Raw genomic sequence first — 13988 nt, 5'->3', positions numbered from 1 at the left:
TTAAATTCTTTTTTAACTGAAAGCAGTTTGGCAAGCCATTCTTTTATACAGCATATACTAACCCTATTTGGACAAACACCACTTGGAAACCAGCTTCCACATACCTGTACAAGTTGGATACGCTGTTGTCTGTTCCTGATACCAGGAGGGTTGAACTGATATGCCCGCATCTATCAGTCCCCTTCTACTAGCACATTAGGGTGTTCTGAATAAATGTGAGTACTCATTTACGGTTATATCTGTGCCAAACCTAGGATACACTGATACGCACATGAGGCTCCCCTATATTTGTTTGCTGGTTAAGAATCACCAGATCCATTTTGGGAGGAGTGCAGCCAAGATTTAAGAACTATTATATGTTGTATATGTTTAATTACACATTAATATACAGGGAGTGCAGAATTATTAGGCAAATGAGTATTTTGACCACATCATCCTCTTTATGCATGTTGTCTTACTCCAAGCTGTATAGGCTCGAAAGCCTACTACCAATTAAGCATATTAGGCGATGTGCATCTCTGTAATGAGAAGGGGTGTGGTCAAATGACATCAACACCCTATATCAGGTGTGCATAATTATTAGGCAACTTCCTTTCCTTTGGCAAAATGGGTCAAAAGAAGGACTTGACCGGCTCAGAAAAGTAAAAAATAGTGAGATATCTTGCAGAGGGATGCAGCACTCTTAAAATTGCAAAGCTTCTGAAGCGTGATCATCGAACAATCAAGCGTTTCATTCAAAATAGTCAACAGGGTCGCAGGAAGCGTGTGGAAAAACCAAGGCGCAAAATAACTGCCCATGAACTGAGAAAAGTCAAGCGTGCAGCTGCCAAGATGCCACTTGACACCAGTTTGGCCATATTTCAGAGCTGCAACATCACTGGAGTGCCCAAAAGCACAAGGTGTGCAATACTCAGAGACATGGCCAAGGTAAGAAAGGCTGAAAGACGACCACCACTGAACAAGACACACAAGCTGAAACGTCAAGACTGGGCCAAGAAATATCTCAAGACTGATTTTTCTAAGGTTTTATGGACTGATGAAATGAGAGTGAGTCTTGATGGGCCAGATGGATGGGCCCGTGGCTGAATTGGTAAAGGGCAGAGAGCTCCAGTCCGACTCAGACGCCAGCAAGGTGGAGGTGGAGTACTGGTTTGGGCTGGTATCATCAAAGCTGAGCTTGTGGGGCCTTTTCGGGTTGAGGATGGTGTCAAGCTCAACTCCCAGTCCTACTGCCAGTTTCTGGAAGACACCTTCTTCAAGCAGTGGTACAGGAAGAAGTCTGCATCCTTCAAGAAAAACATGATTTTCATGCTGGACAATGCTCCATCACACGCGTCCAAGTACTCCACAGCGTGGCTGGCAAGAAAGGGTATAAAAGAAGAAAATCTAATGACATGGCCTCCTTGTTCACCTGATCTGAACCCCATTGAGAACCTGTGGTCCATCATCAAATGTGAGATTTACAAGGAGGGAAAACAGTACACCTCTCTGAACAGTGTCTGGGAGGCTGTGGTTGCTGCTGCACGCAATGTTGATGGTGAACAGATCAAAACACTGACAGAATCCATGGATGGCAGGCTTTTGAGTGTCCTTGCAAAGAAAGGTGGCTATATTGGTCACTGATTTGTTTTTGTTTTGTTTTTGAATGTCAGAAATGTATATTTGTGAATGTTGAGATGTTATATTGGTTTCACTGGTAAAAATAAATCATTGAAATGGGTATATATTTGTTTTTTGTTAAGTTGCCTAATAATTATGCACAGTAATAGTCACCTGCACACACAGATATCCCCCTAAAATAGCTATAACTAAAAACAAACTAAAAACTACTTCCAAAACTATTCAGCTTTGATATTAATGAGTTTTTTGGGTTCATTGAGAACATGGTTTTTGTTCAATAATAAAATTAATCCTCAAAAATACAACTTGCCTAATAATTCTGCACTCCCTGTAGTGTTAGACTGTGATATATACATAGATAAGCTATTTTAGAGCACCCCCTACTGTTATCTCTGATAGTTCTGTTTCTATCTTGGTAGATGAGCTATTGGCTTTTTATGCAGGGGGCTTCTTTTGTCTATAATCTCTACAGATGCAAGTTTTTTTCAGGATGGGGGAGCCATCTGGGGATCTCAGAAAACATAAGGAGTTTGGTTTCCTCCGGAGGCTAGGTTACCTGTTGATATTTTTAAACTCCATGCAATATTCAGGGCCCTTCATAGTTGGCCTCTATTATGAGTTCCCTAATTATGAGGATAGTATCTCTATTTCTTTCCTGGGCAGAAGTAAGAGTGGTCTCTTCTTCTGTTTATGCTCTATCAGATAATATATATTTGGGGTCGCCCATTAATTCTCAATTTTTCCAGGTACTGTGTAAGATCTGTGCTTTTTTTTACAGGATAGTTTGGATAATGGTTTATCCACCAGTTCTTTTGAAGGGTCAGTCTTTTTCTCCTCTTTAGTTATGCTTTGTAAGAAGATTGCTAATCTTTCTGACATTCATGGTTTAGTCCTAGCCAGGTAGAATTAAGCCTGTTCTCAATTTTTCCTCCTTGGACCCTTTGTTTGGTATTGAGAATTTTGCAGATTCCTCATTTGAGCCCATGCATCTGGTGGATATTAAACTTCTTTCTGGAAGTTTTGTATCATTTAGCTATTTCATCTGTTAGAAGAATTTCTACTCTTTTTTGCGTTCCTCCTTATTTTACTTCCTAAGATAGGGAGAGTCTACAACTTAATTCCTTACTGTTGGGAAATACAACACCTGGCCACCAGGAGGAGGCAAAGACACCCTACCCAAAGGCTTAAATATCCCTCCCACTTCCTAATTACCCCAGTCATTCTTTGCCTTTCGTCACATAAGTAGGATGTGAGCCCCCTTATGTGATTTTTCATGCAGATAAGGCAGTTTTAAGTACTAAATTAGGTTTTCTTCCTATGGTTGTGTCAGATCGCAACATCAATCAGGAGAATGTGGTTCCTTCCTTGTGTCCTAATCCTTCATCAAAGGAACGCTTACTTCACAATTTGGATGTGGTTCACACCTTGAAGTTCTATCTTCAGGCTACTAAGGAGTTTAGACAATATTCCTCCTTGTTTGTTGTCTATTTGGGTGAAGCGTAAGGGGCAGAAGGCTACTTCGACTTCCCTATCTTTTTGGTTAAAGGGCCATTATGCACTCATTTTTTCTTTGCATAAATGTTTTGTAGATGATCTATTTATAAAGCCCATAAAGTTTTTTTTTTTTAAAAATGTATAATTTTGCTTATTTTTAAATAACATTGCTCTGATTTTCAGACTCCTAACCAAGCCCCAAAGTTTTATAAGAATACCGTCAGCTACCTTCTCCAGCTTGCTCCTGTTTGTGTAAAGCAGTGCTTTCCAAACTGTGTGTCGGGACACACTAGTGTGTCGGCAGCAGTGTGTAGGTGTGTCCCTGCTTCAGCACAAATTGTTTTAAATTTAATTTTTTTTTTTTATATTGTTTTTTGGTTTCTGACTTTCCACCTGCCTGCTACGCATATCACATGGTTGACACGTGATTGATACCTAGTGGGTCACAGTGATCAACTTAACCAATTGGCACAGCTCAGTGGGAACTGAAACTATTACCATTGGCGGATTTGGCGGCACATTGGCTCTTGACTGCACATGTAGTCTCCTTAATTGGCTCGTGACTGCAAGTGTAGCCAGTGAGTGGGACAGCAGTGTGTTTGCAGCGTGGGCAGTAGTCAGGCGGACTCACAGAGCTCTGAGGGTGGCAGCTTAAACGCTGAGTTGAAGTCAGTGGGTTTTTTTTAGAACTAGCTCCCAGTAGTGCATTGCTGCTCCTGCTCTTGATATATGGATAGGAAGTGGAAGCTTAAAAATGCTTGATGATGAAATGTGAGTGTCTTTATCTAATATTACACCAAATATTCTGAAACTGTGTTCATCCCATCAACCTCATACATCCCATTAAAATAGTAAGTAGCTATTGGTGGTAAACTTTTTAATTCTTGCACATACATACTGTTACTTGTAAATACATTTTGTTATTATATAATTTATGTATGTGTCCGTATCTTTTAAAACAAGTTAGTTTAACCTCCTTTTCTCCAACATAGGTGTGTCCGGTCCACGGCGTCATCCTTACTTGTGGGATATTCTCTTCCCCAACAGGAAATGGCAAAGAGCCCAGCAAAGCTGGTCACATGATCCCTCCTAGGCTCCGCCTACCCCAGTCATTCTCTTTGCCGTTGTACAGGCAACATCTCCACGGAGATGGCTTAGAGTTTTTTAGTGTTTAACTGTAGTTTTTATTATTCAATCAAGAGTTTGTTATTTTGAAATAGTGCTGGTATGTACTATTTACTCAGAAACAGAAAAGAGATGAAGATTTCTGTTTGTATGAGGAAAATGATTTTAGCAACCGTAACTAAAATCCATGGCTGTTCCACACAGGACTGTTGAGAGCAATTAACTTCAGTTGGGGGAACAGTGTGCAGCCTCTTGCTGCTTGAGGTATGACACATTCTAACAAGACGATGTAATGCTGGAAGCTGTCATTTTCCCTATGGGATCCGGTAAGCCATGTTTATTACGATTGTAAATAAGGGCTTCACAAGGGCTTATTAAGACTGTAGACTTTTTCTGGGCTAAATCGATTCATTATTAACACATATTTAGCCTTGAGGAATCATTTTATCTGGGTATTTTGATATAATAATATCGGCAGGCACTGTATTAGACACCTTATTCCTTAGGGGCTTTCCCAAAGCATAAGCAGAGCCTCATTTTCGCGCCGGTGTGGCGCACTTGTTTTTGAGAGGCATGGCATGCAGTCGCATGTGAGAGGAGCTCTGATACTTAGAAAAGACTTTCTGAAGGCGTCATTTGGTATCGTATTCCCCTTTGGGCTTGGTTGGGTCTCAGCAAAGCAGATACCAGGGACTGTAAAGGGGTTAAAGTTTAAAACGGCTCCGGTTCCGTTATTTTAAGGGTTAAAGCTTCCAAATTTGGTGTGCAATACTTTTAAGGCTTTAAGACACTGTGGTGAAAATTTGGTGAATTTTGAACAATTCCTTCATGTTTTTTCGCAATTGCAGTAATAAAGTGTGTTCAGTTTAAAATTTAAAGTGACAGTAACGGTTTTATTTTAAAACGTTTTTGTACTTTGTTATCAAGTTTATGCCTGTTTAACATGTCTGAACTACCAGATAGACTGTGTTCTGAATGTGGGGAAGCCAGAATTCCTATTCATTTAAATAAATGTGATTTATGTGATAATGACAATGATGCCCAAGATGATTCCTCAAGTGAGGGGAGTAAGCATGGTACTGCATCATTCCCTCCTTCGTCTACACGAGTCTTGCCCACTCAGGAGGCCCCTAGTACATCTAGCGCGCCAATACTCCTTACTATGCAACAATTAACGGCTGTAATGGATAATTCTGTCAAAAACATTTTAGCCAAAATGAACACTTGTCAGCGTAAGCGCGGCTGCTCTGTTTTAGATACTGAAGAGCATGACGACGCTGATATTAATATTTCTGAAGGGCCCCTAACCCAGTCTGATGGGGCCAGGGAGGTTTTGTCTGAGGGAGAAATTACTGATTCAGGGAACATTTCTCAACAGGCTGAACCTGATGTGATTGCATTTAAATTTAAGTTGGAACATCTCCGCATTCTGCTTAAGGAGGTATTATCCACTCTGGATGATTGTGACAAGTTGGTCATCCCAGAGAAACTATGTAAAATGGACAAGTTCCTAGAGGTGCCGGGGCTCCCAGAAGCTTTTCCTATACCCAAGCGGGTGGCGGACATTGTTAATAAAGAATGGGAAAGGCCCGGTATTCCTTTCGTCCCTCCCCCCATATTTAAAAAATTGTTTCCTATGGTCGACCCCAGAAAGGACTTATGGCAGACAGTCCCCAAGGTCGAGGGAGCGGTTTCCACTTTAAACAAACGCACCACTATACCCATAGAGGATAGTTGTGCTTTCAAAGATCCTATGGATAAAAAATTAGAAGGTTTGCTTAAAAAGATGTTTGTTCAGCAAGGTTACCTTCTACAACCAATTTCATGCATTGTCCCTGTCGCTACAGCCGCATGTTTCTGGTTCGATGATCTGATAAAGGCGGTCGATAGTGATTCTCCTCCTTTTGAGGAGATTATGGACAGAATCAATGCTCTCAAATTGGCTAATTCTTTCACCCTAGACGCCACTTTGCAATTGGCTAGGTTAGCGGCTAAGAATTCTGGGTTTGCTATTGTGGCGCGCAGAGCGCTTTGGTTGAAATCTTGGTCGGCTGATGCGTCTTCCAAGAACAAGCTACTTAACATTCCTTTCAAGGGGAAAACGCTGTTTGGCCCTGACTTGAAAGAGATTATCTCTGATATCACTGGGGGTAAGGGCCACGCCCTTCCTCAGGATCGGCCTTTCAAGGCAAAAAATAAACCTAATTTTCGTCCCTTTCGTAGAAACGGACCAGCCCAAGGTGCTACGTCCTCTAAGCAAGAGGGTAATACTTCTCAAGCCAAGCCAGCTTGGAGACCAATGCAAGGCTGGAACAAGGGAAAGCAGGCCAAGAAACCTGCCACTGCTACCAAGACTGCATGAAATGTTGGCCCCCGATCCGGGACCGGATCTGGTGGGGGGCAGACTCTCTCTCTTCGCTCAGGCTTGGGCAAGAGATGTTCTGGATCCTTGGGCGCTAGAAATAGTCTCCCAAGGTTATCTTCTGGAATTCAAGGGACTTCCCCCAAGGGGGAGGTTCCACAGGTCTCAGTTGTCTTCAGACCACATAAAAAGACAGGCATTCTTACATTGTGTAGAAGACCTGTCAAAAATGGGAGTGATTCATCCTGTTCCATTAAGAGAACAAGGGATGGGGTTCTACTCCAATCTGTTCATAGTTCCCAAAAAAGAGGGAACGTTCAGACCAATCTTAGATCTCAAGATCTTAAACAAGTTTCTCAAGGTTCCATCGTTCAAGATGGAAACCATTCGAACTATTCTTCCTTCCATCCAGGAAGGTCAATTCATGACCACGGTGGATTTAAAGGATGCGTATCTACATATTCCTATCCACAAGGAACATCATCGGTTCCTAAGGTTCGCATTCCTGGACAAACATTACCAGTTCGTGGCGCTTCCTTTCGGATTAGCCACTGCTCCAAGGATTTTCACAAAGGTACTAGGGTCCCTTCTAGCTGTGCTAAGACCAAGGGGCATTGCTGTAGTACCTTACTTGGACGACATTCTGATTCAAGCGTCGTCCCTTCCTCAAGCAAGGGCTCACAGGGAACAATAATAGACTCCTTAGAAATGAGGATTTTTCTGACAGAGGCCAGAAAAACAAAACTTCTAGACTCTTGTCGAATACTTCATTCCGTTCCTCTTCCTTCCATAGCTCAGTGCATGGAAGTGATCGGGTTGATGGTAGCGGCAATGGACATAGTTCCTTTTGCGCGCATTCATCTAAGACCATTACAACTGTGCATGCTCAGTCAGTGGAATGGGGACTATACAGACTTGTCTCCGAAGATACAAGTAAATCAGAGGACCAGAGACTCACTCCGTTGGTGGCTGTCCCTGGACAACCTGTCACAAGGGATGACATTCCGCAGACCAGAGTGGGTCATTGTCACGACCGACGCCAGTCTGATGGGCTGGGGCGCGGTCTGGGGATCCCTGAAAGCTCAGGGTCTTTGGTCTCGGGAAGAATCTCTTCTACCGATAAATATTCTGGAACTGAGAGCGATATTCAATGCTCTCAAGGCTTGGCCTCAGCTAGCGAGGGCCAAGTTCATACGGTTTCAATCAGACAACATGACAACTGTTGCGTACATCAACCATCAGGGGGGAACAAGGAGTTCCCTAGCGATGGAAGAAGTGACCAAAATCATTCTATGGGCGGAGTCTCACTCCTGCCACCTGTCTGCTATCCACATCCCAGGAGTGGAAAATTGGGAAGCGGATTTTCTGAGTCGTCAGACATTGCATCCGGGGGAGTGGGAACTCCATCCGGAAATCTTTTCCCAAGTCACTCAGCTGTGGGGCATTCCAGACATGGATCTGATGGCCTCTCGTCAGAACTTCAAAGTTCCTTGCTACGGGTCCAGATCCAGGGATCCCAAGGCGGCTCTAGTGGATGCACTAGTAGCACCTTGGACCTTCAAACTAGCCTATGTGTTCCCGCCGTTTCCTCTCATCCCCAGGCTGGTAGCCAGGATCAATCAGGAGAGGGCGTCGGTGATCTTGATAGCTCCTGCGTGGCCACGCAGGACTTGGTATGCAGATCTGGTGAATATGTCATCGGCTCCACCTTGGAAGCTACCTTTGAGACGAGACCTTCTTGTTCAGGGTCCGTTCGAACATCCGAATCTGGTTTCACTCCAGCTGACTGCTTGGAGATTGAACGCTTGATTTTATCGAAGCGAGGGTTCTCAGATTCTGTTATCGATACTCTTGTTCAGGCCAGAAAGCCTGTAACTAGAAAGATTTACCACAAAATTTGGAAAAAATATATCTGTTGGTGTGAATCTAAAGGATTCCCTTGGGACAAGGTTAAGATTCCTAGGATTCTATCCTTCCTTCAAGAAGGATTGGAAAAAGGATTATCTGCAAGTTCCCTGAAGGGACAGATTTCTGCCTTGTCGGTGTTACTTCACAAAAAACTGGCTGCTGTGCCAGATGTTCAAGCCTTTGTTCAGGCTCTGGTTAGAATTAAGCCTGTTTACAAACCTTTGACTCCTCCTTGGAGTCTCAATTTAGTTCTTTCAGTTCTTCAGGGGGTTCCGTTTGAACCCTTGCATTCCGTTGATATTAAGTTATTATCTTGGAAAGTTTTGTTTTTAGTTGCAATTTCTTCTGCCAGAAGAGTTTCAGAATTATCTGCTCTGCAGTGTTCTCCTCCTTATCTGGTGTTCCATGCAGATAAGGTGGTTTTACGTACTAAACCTGGTTTTCTTCCAAAAGTTGTTTCTAACAAAAACATTAACCAGGAGATTATCGTACCTTCTCTGTGTCCGAAACCAGTTTCAAAGAAGGAACGTTTGTTGCACAATTTGGATGTTGTTCGCGCTCTAAAATTCTATTTAGATGCTACAAAGGATTTTAGACAAACATCTTCCTTGTTTGTTGTTTATTCCGGTAAAAGGAGAGGTCAAAAAGCAACTTCTACCTCTCTCTCTTTTTGGATTAAAAGCATCATCAGATTGGCTTACGAGACTGCCGGACGGCAGCCTCCCGAAAGAATCACAGCTCATTCCACTAGGGCTGTGTCTTCCACATGGGCCTTCAAGAACGAGGCTTCTGTTGATCAGATATGTAGGGCAGCGACTTGGTCTTCACTGCACACTTTTACCAAATTTTACAAGTTTGATACTTTTGCTTCTTCTGAGGCTATTTTTGGGAGAAAGGTTTTGCAAGCCGTGGTGCCTTCCATTTAGGTGACCTGATTTGCTCCCTCCCTTCATCCGTGTCCTAAAGCTTTGGTATTGGTTCCCACAAGTAAGGATGACGCCGTGGACCGGACACACCTATGTTGGAGAAAACAGAATTTATGTTTACCTGATAAATTACTTTCTCCAACGGTGTGTCCGGTCCACGGCCCGCCCTGGTTTTTTAATCAGGTCTGATAATTTATTTTTTTAACTACAGTCACCACGGTACCATATGGTTTCTCCTATGCAAATATTCCTCCTTAACGTCGGTCGAATGACTGGGGTAGGCGGAGCCTAGGAGGGATCATGTGACCAGCTTTGCTGGGCTCTTTGCCATTTCCTGTTGGGGAAGAGAATATCCCACAAGTAAGGATGACGCCGTGGACCGGACACACCGTTGGAGAAAGTAATTTATCAGGTAAACATAAATTCTGTTTTTGCTAGTACAACTGAATTACTGTGTCGTGAAATGATGTAGGTCTGCAAAGTGTGTCACCAACATGAAAAGTTTGGAAAGCTCTGGTGTAAAGGGTTTTTTCATATGCAAAAGAAGGGGGAGGGGGATTGTCTTATTTCCCACTTGCAGTGGGCTTTCCAACTGCCTTTTCAACAGAGCTAAACTGACAGCTTCTAAGTAAGTTTTTAAACCATTTTATACTGGATTTTTATATCGGTATCTGTGCATCTTATTCTTTATAGTAGTGTCTATTACATGCAGTTATTTGAAAATGAGTGTATACTGTCCCTTTAAGGAGTGTCATCCTCTTAGCTTATGAGACAGCAGGACATCGTCCTCCTGAGAGGATAACGGCTTATTCCACTAGAGCAGTGGCTTCCTCTTTGGCCTTTAAGAACGAGGCCACTATGGATCAGATTTGTAAGGCGGCTACCTGGTCCTCTTTACATACTTTTTCAAAATTTTACAACTTTGGCTGAAGTAGCTTTCGGTAGAAAAGTTTTGCAGGCTGTGGTGCCCTCAGAATAGGGTCCGCCTCTTCCTTTTTGTGCCCTCATGTTATTCATTCAGTGTCCACTGGAGCTTGGGTATAGTTTTCCCAACAGTAAGGAATAAAGCTGTGGACTCTCCCTATCTTAGGAGGGAAAACATAATTTATGCTTACCAGATAAATTCCTTTCCTTACAGATAGGGAGAGTCCCCGGCCCCCGCACGTTTTTTCTTATCTATGGGCGGCCCCCTATTATTTATTTTATACTTCTGGCACAATTTATACCCTAATATTTCTCCTACTTTTCTTTGTTCCCTCGGCAGAATGACTGGGGTAATGAGGAAGTGGGAGGGATATTTAAGCCTTTGGGTGGGGTGTCTGCCTCCTCCTGGTGGCCAGGTGTTGTATTTCCCAACAGTAAGGAATGAAGCCATGGACTCTCTCTATCCTGGAAGGAATGGAATTTATCTGGTAAGCATAAATTATGTTTTTGTAGTGTTAGTGTTCTCAGGCAAACTTTTAGTTTGTTCCTTTTGCTGGTTCTAGGATGGTTCTAGGAAGTTCAGAGAGTTTCTGCTGTTTCTTTGGCTTCTTGGTTGAAGCATTTGATTCATAGAGTTTTCTTGGAGGTAGCTTTCTGCTCATTTTTTCAAACCAGTTGCCACTTCAAGTGTTTTTACAATGTTTTATCAGTGGACCAATTTTTGCTAGTTAGCTATTTAGTCTTTGCATATTCCTTCTACCATTTTAATGGTCTTGCTTCTTCTGAAGCAGCCTTTGGTAGGGTGTCCTTCAGGCAGTTGTCTCAGGTTGATTTATTTTTGCCTGTTTGTTATTCTTTATTGCCTTTTTTAGGCTCTGTTGGGGTTGTGGATTTAGTTTCTCTTAGATCCCACCCTTTTTTGTTATTACTCGTGGACTCCACAGCTTGGGTATTCTTACCTGATAAATTAATTTCTTTCATGGTGGTGAGAGCCCATGAGACCAAACCCTGTTTTTTTCTGAGTTGTTTTTTTTCCTTTTTTGCGCACATCTTTTTTCACTTCTCCATTTTGTTGGCTCTTATTACTTTTCCTTCCTCTTTGTGCTCGGCTATACATTAGACTGAGGTACTTGTAAGGTTGGAGGGGTTTTATAGAGTTCTTATGGTTCGGGAGTGGTAGAGAAGAGTAATCCCTAAGAGTAATGAATCATGGACTCTCACCACCATGAAAGAAATGACTTTATCAGGTAAGCATAAATTATGGGTTTTTTTTGGCAGTTTGAAGTCTATGGGAGAAGTTACCGCGGTTGAGATAGTTTAAGCTCTAGCAGAAACGCTAAATTGCACTCCACTTGTAAACTAGCATTTTGTGTGAAATGGTTGAAGTTACTTCACTGTTATTTAATCAGCTGCTCACCTGCTGGTTATGCGAACAGTTGTAAGATTTTCTGCTATATATGAGTTGTAAATAGTGTTGTTCTAGATACATAATGCACATAATGAGAACGTAGCTTCAAAGACCTCCACATTATTTTGAATATCAGTTTTTACTGTAATGGATTCTTCTGTTCTTGTGTTTCATTATTTCGTCCTTGATAAACTCACTGACTCATGGAACCACTTCTCTTTAATGGCCTCGCCTATTGCATATCTTTTAACTCATTTGCTTCCATACAGTCTTCTGAGATTAAAGGGTTAAGTTGATAAGAGAACATTTAATGTGAATGGTTTTCTTCTTTTATTTTATATCAGAATTAACAACATCCACTGGCAGTCTTCCTTGTACAACTTCAATGACGCAGGCCCCCATAACTACTCAAAATTTAGTTATGTCGTCTGGAGTTGGGGGAGATGGTAGTGTTACCCTAACACTTGCTGACACACAGGGCATGCTGTCTGGAGGACTGGATGCAGTCACTCTTAATATCACTTCACAGGTATGGATGCATGTAACAAATAACAGATTTGAATTTAGAAATTAAATGTATTTAAATTAAAATGATGAAATAAAATTAAATAGAATTGAAAATGTATAGTTCTTTATTAAAGGTACACTAAAGTAAAAATGACTCTTTCATGATTCAGATAGAGAACACCATTGTAAATAACTTTTCAATTCACTTCCATTATCAAAATGTGCATAATATTTTTTATATGCACACTTTCTGATGCAGCTGCTCTTACTAAAGGGTCATGAAACCCACATTTTTTCTTTCATGATTTAGAAAGAGCATGTAATGTTAAACAACTTTATAATTTACTACTGTTATCCAATGTGCTTCATTCTCTTGATATCCTTTGCTGAAAAGCATATATAGATAGGCTCAGTAGCTGCTGATTGATGGCTGAACAAAGATGCCTCGTGTGATTTATTCACCCATGTGCATTGCTATTTCTTCAACAAAGGATATCTAAAGAATTAACAAATTAGATAATAGAAGTAAATTGGAATATTGTTTAAAATTGTATCCTCTACCTGAATCATGAAAGACAATTTTTGGGTTTAGTGTCCCCTAAACATGTGCAAGAATTCAAGTATATGTATGTCAATGCATTTTGTGATTTGCTGATGGCTGTCACATGACGCAGGGGAAGGAAAATGTAACTAACTGAAAACTAAAATCTACTTATCTGAAATGTAAGTGCTATTGATTTGTCTTTTTTATTATTCATTTAATGATTATGCAATTATACTGTATTTATTAGTCCTTTAAATAGACAATAAACATACATTGTAGAATCAGTGCATAACAATATTAAAATAACAACAACTTTTAATTCGCATGAATTTTTATACATTTTAATTGTGTTGTGAGGTGAGCGCTACAGAAGTGATTGGAAAAAAATGTTTGGGACTGAGGAGCAGTTAGAGAGGTTTGTCTGTCTGTTTAACATCCTTTTAAAGGAGATACTTGTTATCACCAGTTTACCCAGTTTGTAACAGTAATGGAAACTAGGCCTTTGATGGAAACAAATTATGCAAGGCCCAAGCAAAAGTAAACCACAACAGCATTGATGATGTCTTCCTAAAAATAAATGTTTAACTTTACTCTTAATATCAGTGTACCCTGTACGTCAGCTATTGTTTTTACTCTAATGGGTTAAATAGTGCAGGTCCTGCCTACAGCTGCTATTTACAAATGCAACAGGGAGTGAGTCATGTAGTAATAGTATTTGTTACAGCTGTCAAAACCTGTGCTATTACAGGGCTAAAAACTTAAAAGGGATAGTAAACCCAATTTCCATGATTCAGATAGAGCGTGCAATTTTAAGCAACTTTCTAATTTACTCCTAGGGGCCGATTTATCATGGCCCGAATGGGGGCAAATACCCCTGTTTCCGCAGGAGCCTTCAAGCCCGCCGGAAACAGGAGTTTAGAAGCAGCAGTCTTAAGACCGCTGCTCCTTAACTTTCCGCTACCTCTGAGGCTGCGGACATCAATCCATCAGATCGAATACGATTGGGTTGATTGACACCCCCTGCTAGCAGCCGATTGGCCGTGGATCTGCATGGGGCGGCATTGGACTATTAGTTCACCAGAACTGCTTGTGCAATGTTAAATGCCAACAGCATATGCTGTCTGCATTCAGCGATGTCTGGCGGACATGATACACTACAGCGTATCATGT

At 41.5% G+C, this 13988-nt stretch overlaps 1 protein-coding gene across 2 annotated transcripts in view; it reads left to right on the top strand.

Moving 5' to 3' along the window:
• ZNF236 (zinc finger protein 236) overlaps positions 1-13988 on the top strand; it is a 680094-nt gene that overhangs the window by 552936 nt on the left and 113170 nt on the right. For both annotated transcript variants that reach the window (XM_053714849.1, XM_053714848.1), the window contains exon 28: positions 12112-12296. In XM_053714849.1, the coding sequence (XP_053570824.1) occupies positions 12112-12296 (185 nt within the window). The remainder of the gene's footprint in view (positions 1-12111; positions 12297-13988) is intronic.

The sequence above is a fragment of the Bombina bombina genome, chromosome 5 (genome assembly GCF_027579735.1).
Source record: "Bombina bombina isolate aBomBom1 chromosome 5, aBomBom1.pri, whole genome shotgun sequence".
Classification (NCBI taxonomy): Eukaryota; Metazoa; Chordata; class Amphibia; order Anura; family Bombinatoridae; genus Bombina; species Bombina bombina.
This window is presented reverse-complemented; position numbering and strand designations above follow the sequence as displayed.